The sequence below is a fragment of the Callithrix jacchus genome, chromosome 8 (assembly GCF_049354715.1).
Source record: "Callithrix jacchus isolate 240 chromosome 8, calJac240_pri, whole genome shotgun sequence".
In the NCBI taxonomy this organism is placed as follows: Eukaryota; Metazoa; Chordata; class Mammalia; order Primates; family Cebidae; genus Callithrix; species Callithrix jacchus.
This window is the reverse complement of record NC_133509.1, coordinates 140,296,170-140,315,828: the sequence shown is the minus strand read 5'-3', so window position 1 is coordinate 140,315,828 and position 19,659 is coordinate 140,296,170. Positions and strand designations below refer to the sequence as shown.

Sequence of the window (19,659 nt, the reverse complement as noted above, 5' to 3'; positions counted from 1 at the left end):
TCCTGCAGGGTGACATGGGTGCAGGAAGGAGGGCACAGGAGCCCCCACAGCTCTCACCATGCCCGGGAGAAGCCTACAGCGGGGTTACCAGGGTCGCCGGAGGGATGCACCTGCCCTGTGACCCTGCATGGAGGAGACATGCTGAGGGGCAGCAGGGGCAGGACCAGGCTCCACGAGCCCTTACCAGGGCAGGTGGAACACAACTGCAGCCCAAAAACCATGACTCACTTTCCTCTCTGAGACAGGGTCTCGCTGTCGCCCAGGATGGAGTGCAGTGGCTCACTGCAGCCCCTGCCTCCTGGGTTCAAGTCATCCTCCCACCTCAGCCTCCCAAGCAAGCAGTTGGCACTACAGGTGTACGCCACCCCCAGCTACAAAACCATTCCTATCAGCAGCAGCAGCGTGAAGATCTCACTGATCTAAGGTGTTCAAGAGCAACGGAAACCAGGAGCTCTGGGCATGACCTTGGAGGAGTGGCAAGCACTGGAGAGCTGGGGATAAACCCAGGCTCAGCTGCGGGGCCACCACCCGTGCAGCAGGCGCAGCCCTTCCCGCCAGCGCTCCGTCTCAGGTCGCCTCACACCAGGGCCCCGGGCTCCCTCTGGGATGGAGTTTGCAGGACCTTCCGCTGTCCGGCGTTGCGTGTGCTGCGCTGGCGGGTCTGATGATTTTTAAAGCAGGCCTGTCCAGGTCTGGCCCTGGAGCCCCATCGCGACCATTTGGCCTTGGCCAGGGCTGAGCTTTCCTCTGCGTGTACCTGGCGCCCGCTCCCCCTCCCGTTTCTCTGCGTGTACCTGGCGCCCGCTCCCCCCACATTTCTCTGCATGTACCTGGCGCCCGCTCCCCCTCCCGTTTCTCTGCGTGTACCTGGCGCCCGCTCCCCCTCCCGTTTTTCTGCGTGTACGTGGTGCCCGCTCCCCCTCCCGTTTCTCTGCGTGTACCTGGCGCCTGCTCCCCCTCCCGTTTCTCTGCGTGTACCTGGCGCCCGCTCCCCCTCCTGTTTCTCTGCGTGTACCTGGCGCCCACTCCCCCTCCCGTTTCTCTGCGTGTACGTGGCGCCCGCTCCGCCTCCCATTTCCAGGTCATCTTCCTGATTCCTGTGGGTCATCTGCTCCAGCCCTGACCTGCTTTCCCCCTTTCCTATTCTGAAAGCTACTCTGCGTCTTTTCTTTCAAGAGCTACCTTGAAAGTCCAGCATGACACCTGCTCCACATGTGACCAGGAGCCACGCTGCACGGCCTTCGTCCTCTTGAATGGACACGGCTCTCCAGAGGCCAGCTGCCAGGCTCAGCCTCAGCCTCAGCCACCACTCTGCCTGGATCTTTTTTGTTTTTTTGAGTGAGCGTCTTGCTGTGTCACCCAGGCTGGAGTGCAGTGGCACCATCTTGACTCACTGTAGCCTCCACCTCCTGACTCAAGGGATCCTCCTCAGCTCAGCCTCCTGAGTAGCTGGGACAACAGTAAGTACACGCCACCATGCTGGCTATTTTTTTGTACTTTTGTAGAGGTGAGGTCTCGCTATGTTGCCCAGGCTGCTCTTCAACTCTGGAGTTCAAGTGATTCCCTGGCCTTGGCCTCCCAAAGTACTGGGATTAGAGGGATGACCACTGCGCCCAGCCTGTCTCTTTAAATTAACAAACACGCGTGGTTTCTGTTTGGTGCTGGACTGCTCCGCTGGCCGAGGCCTGCGTGTGTCTGCTCCACACTCCCGCCTGGCTGTGACGTGGGCCCCTGTTTATCAGGACATCATCAGTCAGGAGGGTTATTTGGGGTGAGGCAGGGGCAGGATCATGCAAGGGCCAGTGGCGTTTGCTTCTGCCAGGTGCTAAGTGTACCCGCCGGGCCTGTTACATTAAATTCCCATCTCGGGGCTGCTCAGAAACCCCGAGAAAAAGGGAGGAAGTGGCCAGATGCAGTGGCTCCCACATGTAATTCCAGCACTTTGGGAGGCCAAGGCGGGCAGATTACCTGAGATCAGGAGTTCAAGACCAGCCTGGCTAACATGATAAAACCCCATTTCTACTAAAAATACAAAAAAATCGGCCAGGCATGGTGGCGCACGCCAGTAATCCCAACTACCAGCGAGGCTGAGGCAGGAGAATCGCTTGAACTTGGGGTCAGAGGTTGGAGTGGGCCGAGATGGCACCATTGCACTCCAGCCTGGGCAACAAGAGTGAAACTCTGTCTCAGAAAAGAAGAGCAGGGAAAGGCGGCATGGAGCAGCAGGAGGTTTAGGGGTGCCCGGCAGCTGAGTGCGCAGCTGTTTTGTCCCAGGGCGGAGTCGACCCGGCCTTTTCCAGGGCAGACACGGCACAGACAGGTTTGCCACTGCACCTGGCGCTTCGTCAGGGTCCTTTTTTGTTAGCAAACATTTTCCGTGTCCAGATACATTTCTGCAGTCTCACCCTCTCTGTGTGGCCCTGTCACTAAGAGGTCTTTCTAAACTGCACTCCCCCAGTGGAAACATTCACGGTGACCCCACAGCCTCCCTCCCGCCCAGCACGTGGCTTCCTGGTTGCGGCTCAGCCTCCAGGGAAGCTGGTACGGCAGCCTGAGAGGGTTCGGGCCAGCCCATGCTCCAGGCACGTGTTAGGACCCCCAGCCCGGCCCTGCCTTCTCATGACTCTGCGTTAGGGCCTGGGGCACGATCACAGCCCCAGCTGAGCCACTGTCACCCTTCGTGCCTGTTTCCAGGCTGTGTGGTGGGAATGGGGACCGGGGCCACACAGGTAGTTCAGGACTGAACTTGGACCACACTGTGGCCATCTGGATCCTTCGGACCCCATCCCAGAGCCCCCCTAGGATGGGCAGGGCGGAGGCATCATCTAGCAACATGCATCTGAGCTGTCTGGACACGCTGGGGGTGTTCAGGCCACAGGCTCTGGCCAGATGGCAGCAGAGTCCACAGGAGGCTGAGTCCCGGGTCTGGAGATGAACCCACCCCTTCCCAGGTGTCTCCTAAAACTGTGACAGGAGCTCCGGGGAACTGACATGCTCTAGACGCTTCCCCCCACATGGCCTCGGAAAACCCAGCCCTCCCGATAGCTGCTTCTCACAGCAGCCCTGCTGCCCCCAAGCTCCTCCAGGCAACACTGCTCCCCAGGGACTTGTGGCATTGCCTGGAGACGGTGTTTAGATGTCACGACTTGGGGGATGCCATGAGGTGGGTAACCGCGTAATCACAAGACGACACCCAGATAAGAACTGCCTTCCCCAGAGGCCAGCAGTGCCCAGGCCACACCTGCAGCCGCAGGGGCACCTCAGGCCGGCGATGGAAGTGGCCTAGGAGGACTCTGCCCACCACCCAGGGGAGACCAGCCAAGGCTCCCGTCCAAGTGGCCCCTGCCCCAACCCCCACCTCAGCCACACCCTCCCCAGGGAGACCTCCCCTCGTCAGTTATCTCGGACGCAGGGTAGGGGCGGCTGCACGTTAACACACCTGGAAGTGACTGTCAGGACGCAATCCCTGCTCCCCCCCGGAACAGGACGCAATCCCTGCTTCCCCCAAGAACAGGATGCAATCCCTGCTCCCCCCGGAACAGGACGCAATCCCTGCTCCCCCAGAACAGGACGCAATCCCTGCTCCCCCCAGAACAGCCTGGGCCTAGAGCCAGGAGGGAAAATTGTCCCCGCTGCCCAGGCCAGCAGAGGACACAGGTAGAGGAAACAGTGGCCCGGGGCTGCTGAGCAGACCAGGCTGGGCTGGGCCTCACCTCCCGCTCCAGGTAGGACTTGAGTGACTCGGTCTCGTTGAGCAGAGTGACGCTGCACTTGCCCCTGGAAGAGAAGGATGGGCAGGCTGGAGGGCGAGCGCAGCCCGAGGGGCCGGGGCGGGAGCTGCCGGGGGCTACCTGATATGTGTGGCAGGCAGGGACTCCAGCTGCCGGGAGAGGAACAGCTCCCGGTGCCGCAGCTGGTGCTTGAGTTTCTCCGGCAGGTCCACCATTTCCGGATTCTCCATTTCCTCTTCTATTTCCCCTGAAGGACAAGAAGCCCCGTCAGCACTGGGGCAGACACACGCTGCCAGACCAAGGCCCCCACCAGCGCCAACACTCCCGGCAGGCTCCTCCTCCTGCCAGACACTGTCCCGCTGTCCCCACCCCATGGCGACCCAGCGGCTCCTTGGCAGATGCCCCTGCAGACACTCTGGTGCCCAGGTGCCCTTTAAGTCCAGGCACCCTGAAGGCCCAGGTTCCCCAGGGCATGAAGACGGGAGGAGGAGGGACAGCCAGGTCCGGGCCAGCCCCAGAAGCAGCAGTGAGAGTGAGAGCAAGAGGAGCGGGTAGCCGGCGCTGCCAAGTGCCCAGGCCAGGAGGGCAAGGGCCAGCATCCTCCATCCATCCCCATCTTGTGCCAGACAGCCCCACACAGCCCACCACAGACCTCCCGCACCAGCAGGACACCCTCGGCCGGGGCCACACAAAAGCTGGGCCATGGGCCGGACACAGGGAGGGCCGGCCGGGTGCAGGGGCAGGCATGCAGGCCGCCCGTCCACACTCTGTCCCTCAGCGGCGCTGCCGCCCCCAGCCCAGGGACACAGACAGGAGGACGCCCTCCTTGCGGAGGACGGCTCTTACCTTCCTCGCCGTTGTCCGCCCCCGGTCCGGCCTTATAGCAGACTGACAGGGCTATATAACAGACAGACAGCACCCGGCAGCAGGGTCAGCGCAGCACGGTGGCTGCTCCCTGCCCAGGGCCCGGACCGAGGGCTGTGCCGCCAGGGGACAGGGCAGAGCGGGGGCCATAGGCCTCCCAGTGGGGCCTGAAGACCACCCGGTGGAAGATCACCTGGGCCTAAACGCCCCCTACTCCGGCCGCCCACCCACTGATGCCCAAGCCTCTTTGAGCAGAGCCCAGGCAAGCCTGGCTGTGGACGGCGCTGCCCAGTGACCACCCCTGCCCCACGCCAGCGCGGCTTCCCAGAACAGGCTGTCCAGGCGAGACCAGGGCTGGGTGTGGGCCAGCTGCATGGGGATTCCTGCCCTGTGCTAGGAACCCAGGGAGGGTTCTTGTAACATGAAAAATGGGGGCGTGCAGGGGTGCTCCCGGCTGTCCCCTCCCACAGCCAGCACCGTGCTGGCCAGACTAGACCACAGCCAGCCGGAATGCTCACTCTCTGCTGCCCCCTGGTGGTAGCTGTGGGAAGCCCTGGCTCCTCTGGGCGCCCCCGGCACCCACAGCTGGGGCTAAGGCTGGGAGCGGCCATGCTGGGCCTATTCTGGGTCAGCCCTATCTGGGCCTCAGGGGCCCAGGGTGTCTGCCCTGCTGAGCCTCACCTCCTCCCGGTGCACACAACAGGGCAAGGCCGACCAGGACAGCCCAGTCCCAGGCCAACACCCCTCACTCACGCCCACTCCTGGGGACCCACCAGCAAACTGCCCCCTGAACTCAGACATCACCAGGGCCAGAGGCTGCCTTCGGGTCACACCTGCCCTATGCCAGGCCCTGTTGGAGCACTGGCCCAGCCTAGACAGACACCCACAGCGGCTCCAAGACCCCCCACCTCACCAGCGCCCCCAGCGGCAGAACAGGGCTCCGGGGTGCAGCCCGTCAGAGTTGTGGTTCCTGCCTCAGTGCTGCAGTGAGGTGGACCAGAGCTGCAGTGAGGTGGACCTACAGCTCCCAGGAAACCCCCAACAGGCAGAAACAGCAGGCAGGAGGTGGGGCTGGCTAGTGCGCCCTGAACCCCACACTGAGCCCTCCCTCGGACCCCGGACACACCAGAGCATGAGGCCAGGCCGGGCTCTGCCATCACACCCACTCTTGGCTGGGGTCTCCTGGGCCCCCACCCCCACTCTGGGAGACTCCGAGGAGGGACATTCCCCTCTGCCTGTCATTCAGCCTTGAGAAAGGCCTCACGCTCATAGGCTCTGACAGGGTGGGGGCTTCTCTGCCGCAGGGGCCGCAGTGCAGCCTGGCAGGTGTCTACCCTCCAGCCTGAGGCCTGCACTGTGGCAGGGGGGGTGCCCCAGCAGGGGCTGGGCGGAGGCAGCAACGTGGGAAAGCCAGAGGCTTCCCAGAGTGTCCTCACACCTGTCCCTGGGGGCAGCCAGGGGCCTCACCCCGGCTACAGCTAGTTCATAGAGGAGCAGGAGAAATACAGAGGTGGACACGGCCTGGGGGGTGGGGGCCCTGCAGAGTCACCTCGAGGCCCAGCCGCTAGTCATGAGTGTCTGTGCTCCAAACCCCTGGACCACCACAGACCTGTCACCCATGACACCCGCTCCCTGCGCGGGACTCTGCATTGGAAGGGGTCGCCCATGCAGCTTTCCAGAAAGCCCCGTCCAAAGGGACTGCAATGGGCTCCTCGGGGGCCAGTGTTCAGGCTGGGACACTGCCCTCTGCCCAGTCCCAAAGCCTCAGCAAGGCCCTTCTAGAAAGCCTGCCCTGTGACTCCTCCTAATCGCTTTATGTCTGGAGTCCCCTTCTGGGGCCCTCCCAGCAAAAGGCCATCCTCTGGGGCATCTGAGAGCAGAACCTCAGCCCAGGGGGCCCCAGTACCCTCAAAGCAACTGATGCAGACTCTCTGGAGCAGGAACATTGTGCCCCAGGTGCCAGAGGACAGGGCCTGGATCCACGCTGGGCCAGCCACAAATATGCCCAACTCAGCAGTGGGGCCTGACTCCCCAGGCCACACAGACAGGCAGGGCCACATTGTGGCTGCTCAGCCTGCCTCTCCAGTGAGCCAGCCCCCGACATGAAAAGCCACTGGCTGGTGTCCAGCACCTGCAGGGCCAGTGGCCGCTCCAGACACCCTCCAGAATGTGCAGCTTGGGGACCTGCAACACCCTAGCAACACCCCAGCTCTCTTCTGTGGTGCCTGGAGGCCACCGAGTGCAGGGGTGGCGTGTACAAGCTTTGAGGTCAGAGGTCAAGGGTCACCCCACCTAGAACGCTCTCCCACTCCAAGCAGAGACCCAGCAGGTTCCAGTTCCTCACAAAGCCAGAGGAGGCCCGTGGTCAACTGGCCGCTCCCTTTGGGCCAGCCACATGCCCCGCAGCCCAGCTCAGCTGCACTGGCCCAGAGCAGCCTACGTCTGCATCCTCTAGGTGCTGAGGAAAGGTCCCAGCTGTCTGGTGGGCAAGGCAGTGGGGACATACCAAGGGCACCTTCCTTCCATACGTGCCTGCCCGGCTGAATCCCAGCTAAGGCCCAGGAACAAGGCACCGGGGGCTGGACCATCTGCCCGTCCCAAAGCCCCTTCCAGGCCAGGGAGAGGTCGCCTGGGCCAGCCTCCTGCCTCACCCACAGCACTGGGAGGGGGCAGAAGATGCCAGGGGCCTCCCACCCAACCCATCGACACTCCACAGATCCTGGACCACACCCTGTTAAGGGTCGTGGGAGGCTACAGGTGGGACCTTGGCCCACCCCAGCAACACGGGTGCCCAGGCAGTCACATGCCACACCTACTGGGACATGTCACCCTATGGCCCACAGCCTCAGCCTGGCTCAGATCCCACCCCGGTGATGCGCCAGAGCAGAAGCCAGGAACAGCCCTCACGCCTGCCCCACCCACAGCCGAGGGACCCTCAGTGAGGTACCCTCCAGAAAACACCCACTGTGTCTGGTGCAGGTGGGCCCAGCCCAACAGGCCCTGTGTCAGGAGCGAGTGGAGAGTGTGGGGGGCCTCCCAGCTCCGGGCTCTAAAGTCACCGTCCCCCGGCACAGGAGACCCCACCACCTGTGAGCGCCTATTCCTAGGGGAGAAGCTGACCCTGGAAGGCCGAGGGCATTCCCACGGCGCTTCCTCCCGTGCGCTGTGCTGGCCACAGCAGCCCCTCCCAGCCAGTTTACTGAACTTGGGTTCCAACTGTAGAGAATACATGATTTTCTGAAAACGCTACTCAGAATGCCAACCGAAGCCAAGCACAACTAAAACGAGAGGGACCTGGGCAGGTGCAGGCAGCAGGGTCCCACCAGCCTGAAAGTCTCCAGGTCATCATAAAAGAAAAAAAGAAGCCACAATCAATGACGCCCACACCCAGCCACACCCCATGCCAAGCTCACAGAGGATGCCAGTGAGAAACAGGCTGCTCCAGCCCCCAAGGAAATGGAGCCGGGACACCCCCACCCACCGTAGGGGCAGAAAAGGAGAGGCCAAAGAGCTGGGCAGGGCAGAGGGTGGCCCTGTGAGGCCAGGACCCGGGGGAGGAAGGACCCTGACAGCCCTCCCGGCCGACCCTCCTGCCAGGCGGGCACCCCAGGGAGGCCGGACTCACTTGCGTGCTTGTCGGCCAGGGCGATGAGCGTGCTGGAGATGTCCCGCCTCCGGTAGAAGCACACCACCTTGGCCTCCACATTCCCATTGGCCGTCTGTAACAGCAGGGCACGGGCGTCTGAGGAGCGTGGCCAAACCAGGGCTGCACAGCTCCCAGGCGGGTTCCGAGGCCAGCCCCTGCCATCCCGGGCCGGCGTCTGTAACCACACTGCCCCTGGGGACCCCAGGAGGGCACTTCACAGAGGGAGCAAATCCTGCAGCTCTGGGCACCCATGGCATCTCTCCCAGGGAGAAGGGAGGTATGTGCACCCAACCTCCACCTGTGTCTCCAGCCTCCCTCCCGTCCAGACCCCCATGTACCACCTGAGAACACCAGGGTCCCAGCTAGGAAACAGCCCCGTCTCTCTGGGCAGGACCGCAGTAGACTCCTGGGAGCCTAGGCCCACCTATCCCAGCCCCTCTGGTGAGTGCGGAGCTGCGCAGCAGGCAGGGCCCCAACGGGGGATACAGCATGGACCTCCAGTCCCCTTAGGCCCCAGTGGGAAATAAAGCATGGACCTCCAGTGCCCCCAGGCCTCAGAGGGGGATGCAGCATGGACCTCCAGTGCCCCCAGGCCCCAGAGGAGAACGAAGCATGGACCTCCAGTCCCCCTAGGCCCCGCTGACATAGGAGCGTCCTCAGAACAGCTCTGACCACAACTCAGCCAAACGCTGCTTGGCCTCAGCCGGGCATGGGGCCAGCCCTCCCATCGCCCTCCCAGAGCAGCCACAGCCTGTGCGTCGGCCACAGCTCCCAGGGCCGTTCCCACCTGGGCTGGCTGGCAAATGCCTCCAAGTGAAGACTACCGTGAAATGCCACCACAGAACGAGTTTCTCTAACATCTCTAACATTGCCAGGATGGTGCTGTCATTCTAATCACCGTGCAAGCACTTAGTGGATTACCATTTATAACTTTTTTTTTTGAGACGGAGTTTCGCTCTTGCTGCCCAGGCTGGAGTGCAATGGCGCAGTCTCAGCTCACTGCAACCTCCGCCTCCTGGGTTCAAGCAATTCTCCCGCCTCAGCCTCTTGAGTAGCTGGGACTAGAGGTGTGTGCCATCACACCCGGCTAATTTTTGTATTTTTAGTAGAGACAGGGCTTCACCATGTTGGCCAGGATGGTCTTGATATCTGGACCTCGTGATCCACCCGCCTCAGCCTCCCACACGGCTATTACAGGCGTGAGCCGACGCACCTGCCCAACTAGCTAATTTTAAAATTTTTTGTAGAGACGGGGTTTTGCCACATTGCTCAGGCTAATCTTGAACTCCTGGACTCAAGCAATCTGCCCACCTTGGCCTCCCAAAGTGCTGGGATTACAGGCGTGAGCCATGGCGCCTGGCCACTTTTATTAAAGATGATTTTGTTTAATGTTACAAATGGGCTGGGTGGTTCACTCCCAGGAGTTCAGGACCAGCCTGGGCAACATGGCAAAACCCCATCTCTACAAAATGTTTTAAAAAAATTAACCAGATGCAATGGTGTGCACCTGTAGTCCCAGCCGCTTGGGAGGCTGAGGTGGGAGGATCACTTGAGCCCGGGATGTCGAGGCTGCAGTGAGTTGAGATCGTTCCACTGCACTCCAGCCTGAGCAAGACCTTTTTGAAAGAGAAGGAAGGAATGGAGGCAGAGACGAAGGAAGGAAAGTCCTCGGTAGCTCTGCGGGGCCCAGGAAGGAATGGAGGCAGAGTCGGAGGGAGGAAGTGCTCAGTGGCTCTGCAGGGCCCGCCTGGGAGCAGGGCGTCCCCCGGGGTGGAATTCCCATGCTTGGGATGCGTCTCCTCTGCCCTTCCGATCTGTATCTGCTCACTATGGAGGTATGAACCCTGGGACCACCACGCTCTCCCTCAAGTCATAATTCGACACGGCCTGACCCTCCTGCGGTCAGGCTGTCCCTACTCTGGCCTCCGTGTTCCTGTGTCCCAGTGGCGTGCTCCACCGCAGCAGGGAGACATCCACACTTTATCACAGTGATACTCTGACCGCGCAATGTCAAGGCCAGCCGTGACCGCTGCAGAGACACGACCGCAGCTCCCCACCCGGGCAGCCACACCGCAGGGCCAGGCTCTTCGGCATTCGGGTTCCCAGCAGCTGGCGCCTCAGGCCAGGCTCCCATCCACCTGCCCTGATAGGAGCCGTTCCCTTCCGGGCTCTGCTGCTGAGCACTTTAGGGGAGAATCAGCGGTGGTCCCATGAAAAACTCACAAGTGGAAAAATGAGATGATTATGAACCTCAGGAAGCAAAGCCGTTCACCAAAGGAAAGGAAGAACGTCCCCATGCGGCCTCAGTGCCTTTCCCTGTTTATGCAGCAGAATGAACCCCGAGCAGACCCAGTCCACACAGCCATGCTGGCGGGCGGGGTGCCTGTGGGGTGGGAACCCCAACTGCCAAATGCACTTCAGCATGGTCCGTGACCCAGGCCGGGGCTTCTCAGGCCACCCAGTCCAGCTGGTGCCTTCCAGACAGTGCCCGCACCTGCCAGCAGTGCCTCCTCTCCCACCTTCCTCGCCCTGTGGGTGCAGAGCTCCCGCGCCCCTTTCCTGTTATTTGAGGGGGCGTTTGGGCCAGGGAACAGAAGGGAGGTCTGTACTCAACCAGCTGTGACCCCCAAGAGCTCCCTGGCGTGGAGGGCACTGGCCACTCGGTGGCAGGCCCGTGGGCTCTTTTCCACCTGTTGAGGTCTGGCTCAGCTGCCCTGCCTGAACTGTTAGAGAGTGTGGTCGTGCCCCTCACAGGCTGGAGGGCCGCCCAGAGACAGGCAAGCATCCGGCCCTGCGGCCCTGGCCCCACGGAGGAGGAGGAGGAGGGCGTCCAGGACGAAGGGGCCGCCTCTGGGCCTCTCTGATGCTGTATCTGTAGCTGAACATCGTCAAGAGCAGGAAGCCAGCCCCTGCCTGTGCACGTCTGCAACCTGCTGTCTGCGCATGCAAGCCAGAGAGGGGGCTCCAGGGAACCCTCCCAGCGGTGGCACTCGGCCCGGCGCCCAGAGAGGCACCGCAGCCTCCCACCCCAGGCTGCCTGCCAGCTGGGAGTGTGGGGCCAGCAGTGCCGCCTGCCGGCTGCCATCCACTGCCCAGACCCAAGAGGGACACTGGGCCTCCCCAAGCCATGCTTCAACCTCCCTCTGCGCCACAGTTTCCCTACAGTCCGCACACTGTGATGCATAAAGTGACTGCTCCCTGCACTCAGGAGGCTCAGCCACAGGAGCAGCACCCTGCTCCAGCAGCACCCAGAGTCCAGGCGGCCTTGCCCTGCCCATGGGCAGTGAGGTGAGCTCAGAGGACACCCAGGTCATCGCCCGTGCCTCCAACAAACAGGCCTGGCCCTCAGGCCTCCCAGGAAGCTGCGGGGGAGCAGGCGCTGTCCCCCACGCTCCTCGGCCCCAGGTGGTGGCAGATGCAGCAGGGAATGGCCCTCCACGAACACAGCCAGGGAAGCCCAGAGCCCAGCACGGCTACGTCAGAGATGGCACGCTGACCTTCCCCACCCTGTCCCCTCTGATCCCAAGAACCCCACGCCAGCACTGCCACCAAGCCTGAGGTCCAGGAAGGCAGCTTCTCACAGGAGAGCCTGCAGCATCCAGCATGGAACACCAAGGGCCCTGATACCCCAGGCCCACGAAGTGGGCAGGGCTCCTAGGAGAAGGCAGCCGTTGGGCCACTGGCTCCAGGGGTTCAGGGGCTCGGGAGCACTGCGGGCAGGCAGAGAAGTCTGTGAAGCACCCAGCCCCAACCCATGCTCTGCAAAACCATGTGTCCACCAGTGGGCACCAACCTGCCCTCCCTAAACACCCTCAGGAAGTCTCCAACCAGGAGGAGAAGGGAGGCCAGGGACCCACCCACCAACCCAGAGGACAGCGAGAAGAGTCCCAGGGTATGCGGGGTGTGCGGGCGCCCTGCACCTCCACGGCCATCTGCGGCTCTGTCTCCAGAGCTGATGGGATGGAGGTTGCACAGGAGAGCAGGAGTGGCTGGGGCTGAGGGCCCCTGTGTCACCACCCCCCACCCCCTGGCCGGGCTCCATATGTGGGCACAGCCACGTCCCCCGACCAAACAGCAAGCACCTGCCCAGGACTCACAGTAGACGTGCACCAGGTGGGAGCAAGGGCTGCCGTAGTGGACAGGGAGGGTGCCCTCAGCTACGCAGACACTCAGGGGTGGGGGCAGAGCTGACAGCCCCACAGGCCTGGCCGCCAGGTGGGGACCACGAGGATGGGGAGCTGGTGGGTTAGGGGCACTGAGTGTGGCTTCCTGCAGTCTTTGGTTGGTTTCAGAATCATGTCATTCTGCTCGGGCTCCCCAGGGACACTGGCATCTCCAGGGGACCCAGAACCCACAGCCCAAGCGTGGAGTGGGCAGGCAGCTCACGGTGGCTGCGCTGGGTCCTGCACGAGGCCACCAGGCCCCTCGCTCACCCTCTCCAAGGTGACAGCAGATGGAGTCACTGAAGGGCCTGTGCAGTGGCTGGTCTGAGGTCAGCCCCAAAGGGGAGCTGCCCACAGGGCAGGAGCCGCGAAGCCCACCGTCCCCCCACGGTGACCCCAGGGCTACCCAGTACCTTATTGAGCTCCTCGATCCTCCGGATCAGGTAGGGGTTGCTGGAGGAATTCTCGAAGTAGACATAGTCTGCAAACAGCGAGAGACAGCGTCACCCGTGGAAGCGAAGGCCGGAGCTGTGCCCACCTCCTGCTGCCCAGGGACTGGGGGCACAGGAGGGGCACACCATCCCCACCTCTGCTCTCACAGGTGAGGAACGAACGGAGGAAGCGAAGCCCCTACCCTCTCAAGGAGGGGTGGCTGCGACCAAAAACGCCGGACGGGCTGGGTCAGGGCCAGGGAGATGCGGCGGGAGGGGCCATACCCAGCAGGAGCCCGCAGCCCCCCATCCTGGATCCTCACAGACACCAGCCGCTGAGGGCTCAGGCCCTTCTTGGGGAAGCCATGGGGGTCAGGTGGCAGCTTCCCAGGCGAAGCCCAGCTCCAGCACTGCCCAGCCTTGCCGGGAGCCCCAGGACACCTTCCCACTGGCCGCAGCCAGCCTGGATGCTACACCTCCAGAGCCACATGGCCACCACCAGCTCCCAGCCCTGCCCACATGCCCAGGGACCCCCCCATCTTTCCCTCCAAAACCAACAGCAGCGACTATAAAGAGAACACAGCTGGGGTTTTCTGGGCCCAGGCAAGCTCAGACGTGGGGCAGAGTTGCTCTAGGAATTGTAAGGTCATCCTCACCAGAGCTCAGGGACAGTGACGGGCACTGGGAGGGCCCCAGGACCGGCCATAGGGTGAATACAACGTTTCCCTCAGCGATAAAACCACAGCGCCTCCAGCCCTCTTGCCAGCTCCACAGACAGAGAGCCACGGAATGAACAGAGCCCAGAGGCTCACCCTGGAAAGCCCAGGGAAGTCCAGGCCAGTGATGCCAATGCCCCAGCGCTCCAGGCCTCCTGAGGCTGCGTACTTGGGAACCAGCACCATGAGCACCCTAGCCAGCCCACCTGCACTGCTGCTGCAGGGAGGACCCAGCAGGAGGCCCCTCTCGGCTGGAATCAGCCCAGAGGCCCACGCACGCCTGGGATTCAGCAAAATGCAGCTAGGCCAGCACCAAAGGAGCCCAGCCCATCTGTCCACACGGAGGCCAAACCTGAACAAGGACCCCGTGGGGGCCTGGAGAGCACCCCCCCCCCCCCGCTGCCGGCACACACCTGCAGGCACGTGCCCGTGAGGACACACCTGCAAGCATGTACCCATGAGGACACTTCCATGGACGCACCCACAGGTACATGCTCATGAGGACACACCCATGAGGACACACCTGCATGGGCACCCATATGCAGAGCCACGCCTTTGCACGCAGCTCCTGAGTGCCCTGTGCCACCTGAGCAACACAGCTGATCAGACGAGGCTGCACCCACACAGAGTGCCACAGAACAATGGGCTAGGAGCATGGAGAGCCCAGAGGGGACAAAGCCGTGGTGCCCGGAGGCCACGCCCAGCGGTGGGCGCTGACTGAGAACAGCCTGCGGAAGTGGCGGTAGGCCTGTGGGTCTGCGCCAGGACTGCAGGAGGCTCCGAATGCAGGCTGTACTCACACCTGTGCAAAGCTGTGAAAATGACAGAATCCACTCATTCACACACTCAGAATTGGTGGATTTCATCACATGTAGCCATTGCAAACAAACTTTTTTAAAAAAGGTCTCAAATCAACCTTTCACTCTAAGAAACCAGATAAAGAGGTCAGGCGTGGTGGCTCACACCTGTAATCCAAGCACTTTGGAGGTCAAGGTGGGCAGATCACCTGAGGTCGGGAGTTCAAGACCAGCTTGACCAACATGGTGAAACCCTGTCTTAGAAAAAAAAAAACATAAGAAAGAAAGAAACCAGATAAAGAAATTAAATCCAAAACAATGCATCAAACTTGCCAAAAACTGGGCGGGGGGGGGGAATGCCCCTCAAGTGAGGAAGGACAGACAAGCTGGGATCCTCCGTCCACCTGATGGAGGACCCCTTGGCAGGGGCCATGAGTGAAGGCCCTGGCGGCACAGGACCTGCAGCACCGGGAGGCCCTCGGTGGTAGGGGGCACTGGGGCTGCGTGCAGCAGGGCCACCGACACGATGCTGGCACGGGAAACCAAGGGGTGGAGGACAGGAGAGCACGCAGGGCCAGGGGATCTGTGGGAACGGACTGTTCTGTATCATGACTGTGAGGCACCGTGACCACGGGCTTGCCAATATTCACACAACTGTACATGTAAGAGGAACTGCACTGAATGTAAATCACGCTTGAATAAACAAACAAATAAAGCAAGAAGGCAGGAAACAATACAGGTAAAAATAATGTGCAACAAAAATAGTAGAGGGGAAAATACCAAAGGGATCAAAAGCTGGGATTTTGTTTCATTTTGTTTTTGTTTTGAGACGGAGTTTCACTCTTGTGGCCCAGGCTGGAGTCCAGTGGCGCGATCTCAGCTCACTGCAACCTCCACCTCCCAGGTTCAAGCGATTCTCCTGCCTCAGCCTCCCCAGTAGCTGGGACTACAGGCATGCACCACCACGCACAGCTAATTTTAGTATTTTTAATAGAGACGGGGTTTCTCCACGTTGGCCAGGCTGGTCTCAAACTCCTGACCTCAGATGATCTGCCCCTTTTGGCCTCCCAAAGTGCTGGGATTACAGGCGTGAGCCACCACACCCGGCCTAAAAGCTGGTTTTTAACAAGATCAATAAACTGGAATCTTTGGCCAGACTGACAGAGAAACAAAGAAGCCACAAGTAAGCAACATCAGGAGGACAGATGAGACATCACTACAGATCCTCCTCGTGGGAGGAGGGAACCAGGAATATCGTGGAGGGCTTTACGCCAGAGAATCTGACAACTTCAATGAAATGAGCCAACTGCTTGAAAGACGCAAACACCGAAGCTCACTGAGGAGGAAAACAGGTAACCCTATTCATGCCACAGAAAGAAAACAAAAGCTCTAGGCCCAGGCGGCTTCACTGATGAAGTCTATCAAACTTAAATTTAAGGAAAAATTAACACCAATTCTACAAGTTCTTCCAGAAAACAGAAAAAGAGGGGACACTCCCCAGCTCACAGCAAGGACACCATTGCCCTGATGCCAAAAGCAAAGACACGCAGAGATGGAGGAGGATCCCTGGAGTCCGGGAGTTCAAGACCAGCTTCAGCAACATCACAGGGCCCACCTCTAAAAACTCTTCTTAATTCGCCAGGTGTGGGAGCACGTGCCTGCAGTCCCAGCTGCTTGGGGGCTAAGGCGAGAGCATCGCCTGAAACCAGGAGTCTGGGGCTGCGGTGAGCCATGACGGTGCCACTGCACTCCAGCCTGGGTGACGGAGTGAGACCTCTGTCTCTAAAGGTAACTTAAATCAATGGAGGTCATCATATTCACAGAGTAAGTGAGAAAAACCCTATGACTATCTCCACAAATGCAAGATTATAACCTGGAAGAAACCCCAGACATACTCTATGAAACTCTGACTTCCTCAGCCTGGTAAGACATTTACGAAAAAACCTACAGCCTGAGGGAATCTGTGGGGATCGCTCCCGCGTGAGGCCCCTAGGAAATGGGCCTCGCCATACGGTGAGCTTGAGCCCGGCCACAGATTCCCGGTTGGGGGAGTCGAGCTGAGGGGAAGCAGGAACCAAGAGAGGGACTATGTTATTCTAAATAATCAACAGACATTACTTTATGGATATGAGGACTTGGGAGGCATTGTGTCTACTTTCGGCTCCTTATGGTTTATTGCTTGATTGTGTTCATTTTGGACCTGTGTTACTTACTTACCGTAACTTACAGGGCGTGACTGTAACTTACTTACCTAACTTACAGGGCGTGACTGTAACTTACTTACCATGGCTTACAGGGCGTGACTGTAACTTACTTACCATGGCTTACAGGGCTGACTGTAATCTACTTACCTTGACCTATTGGGCGTAGCCTACTTACTGGAAGTAACCTACTTACTGGAAGTAACCTACTTACTGCGCTTAACTTACTTACTGGGCGTAACTTGCTTACTGTAACTTAAGTACGTTAATCTGGTGTAAACAACTTTAAGTTCAGAAAAGTATATAATGAAACACATTGCAAAAACAAAATTGCTGCATGAGCATAGCGCATTAGCCCTCCAGACCTCGCCTTTTCTAGCTCCTTTTTTTTCCGGCGCGCGCTCTCTTCCAGGTTTGGGACCCTCTCGCTGGAGGAGATTCCCGGGCTCACGTTCAGTTCACAACAGTTGGCGCCCGAACGTGGGGCCTGGACACGAGGGACAACCGTGACGCCTACAAACTACAGAGATGAAGCTTCAGCGTAAGTGAGTGAATGACCTTTTCATCTGGAGTAAAACATGAGGAAAATAGAATCTAAAAAGCATAAATTGGACAGCTTTTGCAACATATGATTAAGTCACATGGTCGTGACATTAAACTTAAAACTGTTGAGGAATTTGTGCACATAGTGCGCGAGCTTTGTCTGTGGGTTGTGGATTCTGAGATTAAATTTACAACTGTCGAGGAATTTGTGCACATAGTGCGCGAGCTTTGTCCGTGGGTTGTGGATTCTGAGATTAAACTTAAAACTGAGGGAGCGAGGAGCGTGCACTGCTCTCCCGTGCTCTTGCGCCACTCGCGTGACTGGCCGGTGTGTGTGTGAGGTGCTGGCTCCCGGGACACGGACTGCCAAGCGTGCGCCACTGCGAGGGGCGTCCAGGTCCGAGTAGGCTACCCAGGTCTGCGCGAGGTGCGGGCAGGCGGGCCCAGCACTCACTTGCCCCTCGTCTCCTCCTGTGGCGGCTGCTCCTCTGCACCGTCAGCCCCAGTGCCACTCCCTGGGCTGGCCAGAAAGAAGTCAGCAGAGAGGGCCGCCCCAGCTCAGCAGGAAGTAAGTCAGCGAAGGTGACAGCGGCCCCGGCCGGCCAGAGAGAAGTCGGCAGCTGCGGCAGGACCCACGGAGCCGCTTTGTGTGCAACCCCACAAGGGACGGCGGCACAACCACCAGACAGAGACCCAGGCGCTCGATGCACCTTCCACCCGCATGAGGAGGAGAGGCCGGTAGAGGACTGTGAACGAAAAGGTGTCCCCCAGGATGGACTTCACCGCGCAGCCCAAGCCTACCACTGCCCTCTGTGGCGTCCTGAGTGCCGAAGGGAAGGTTGCTTACCCTCCGGGCGTAAAAGAGATCACTGACAAGATCACCACGGACGAGATGATCAAACGCCTGAAGGTTTTGGGGTTCCTTAACGTTTCTGGACCTTGGTATGATGATAGGAACTCAAATGGATATTGATAAGAAAATTGAAAAACTTAATGCTTTGGAACAAACTGTTACTATTCTTGGTGACTACTAGTCCTTATAATGACACTAAATGACAGTGGCCTCTTGTTAAGGCCAATTTACAAGGAATTTGGACTCATGGTACTCTTTCACCTTGTGTTCTCCTCCCTTCAACAATTGCGGCTCAAGCTTTTTGAGTTGCATCTAAAAACAAAAGGGAGAACTAAGGGAGACCTGTGGGGATCCCTCCCATGTGAAGCCCCTAGGAAATGGGCCTCACCATACGGTGAGCTTGAGCCCGGACACAGATCCCCGGTTGGGGGAGTCGAGCTGAGGGAAAGCAGGAACCAAGAGAGGGACTATGTTATTCTAAATAATTAACAGGCATTACTTTATGGATATGAGGACTTGGGAGGCATTGTGTCTACTTTCGGCTTCTTATGGTTTATTGCTTGATTGTGTTCATTTTGGACCTGTGTTACTTACTTACCGTAACTTACTGGGTGTAACTGTAACTTACTTACCATAGCTTACAAGGCGTGACTGTAACTTACTTACCATAGCTTACAGGGTGTAACTGTAACTTACTTACCATGGCTTACAGGGCGTGACTGTAACTTACTTACCATGGCTTACAGGGCGTGACTGTAACTTACTTACCATGGCTTACAGGGCTGACTGTAATCTACTTACCTTGACCTATTGGGCGTAGCCTACTTACTGGAAGTAACCTACTTACTGGGCTTAACTTACTTCCTGGGTGTAACTTGCTTACTGTAACTTAAGTACGTTAATCTGGTGTAAACAACTTTAACTTCAGAAAAGTATATAATGAAACACATTGCAAAAATAAAATTGCTGCATGAGCATAGCGCATGTAGCCCTCCAGACCTCGCCTTTTCTATCTCTTTTTTTCCGGCGCGCGCTCTCTTCCAGGTTTGGGACCCTCTCGCTGGAGGAGATTCCCGGGCTCGCGTTCAGTTCACAACAACAGCCAGCGTCATCCTCCGGCTGAGAGGCTGCTTCTGCTGAGGTCAGGGAGGTGGAAGGGCACCTGCTCTCGCACTACCGCTGACCATCGAGGAGTCCCAGCCAGCGCAAGAAGAAGAAGAATCAATGAAAGGCATACCAACAGGATATGAAGAAATGAAACTTTCTATATGCAGATGATGGGACTTTCTACACAGAACCCCCCAGAGCCTTTAAAAAAGTGACTGAAACTGCTGAATAAGAGTTCAGCAAGCTCAAGGGTCGACACCTAAGAGTGAGTCCTCTTCCTAAGAACGAACGAACGGAATCGAACTTGTAAAAGTACCATTTACAAGAACACCAAGAAAAATGAAATACCTACAAAATGTATTTTACAGAAGATCTATCTACAGATGTTTAAAGACTGAAAGATCTGTGCAAAGATCTATACACTGAAAAGTACGAAACGCTGGTGAGAAAAACCAGCAGACGTCAATACATGGCGACAGATAACACGTCATGGAATGAAATACGTGTTGGTGAACCTCCTATAACGTCCCCACAGGCCAAGGGGCCACACCATGGATATCACGCAGGGACTAACAACAGATTTCCACACATTTTACACGGATGAAAT

General features: G+C 58.9%; 1 protein-coding gene across 9 annotated transcripts in view; it reads right to left on the bottom strand.

The window, feature by feature from the left end:
• Positions 1–19,659, bottom strand: part of MTA1 (metastasis associated 1) — a 57,747-nt gene that overhangs the window by 17,928 nt on the left and 20,160 nt on the right. For 4 of the 9 annotated variants that reach the window (XR_013521627.1, XM_035261725.3, XM_035261726.3 and 1 more), the window contains exons 2-6: positions 12,818–12,885; positions 8,221–8,314; positions 4,578–4,628; positions 3,852–3,978; positions 3,714–3,777 (exon numbers count right to left, since the gene is read on the bottom strand). Coding sequence is in view for 8 of the 9 variants with exons in the window: in XM_035261725.3 (XP_035117616.1) it covers positions 3,714–3,777; positions 3,852–3,978; positions 4,578–4,628; positions 8,221–8,314; positions 12,818–12,885 (404 nt within the window). In the remaining variant the exon portion in view is untranslated. The remainder of the gene's footprint in view (positions 1–3,713; positions 3,778–3,851; positions 3,979–4,577; positions 4,629–8,220; positions 8,315–12,817; positions 12,886–19,659) is intronic. The other 5 variants (XM_035261728.3, XM_035261729.3, XM_035261730.3 and 2 more) reach the window with 2 other exon arrangements.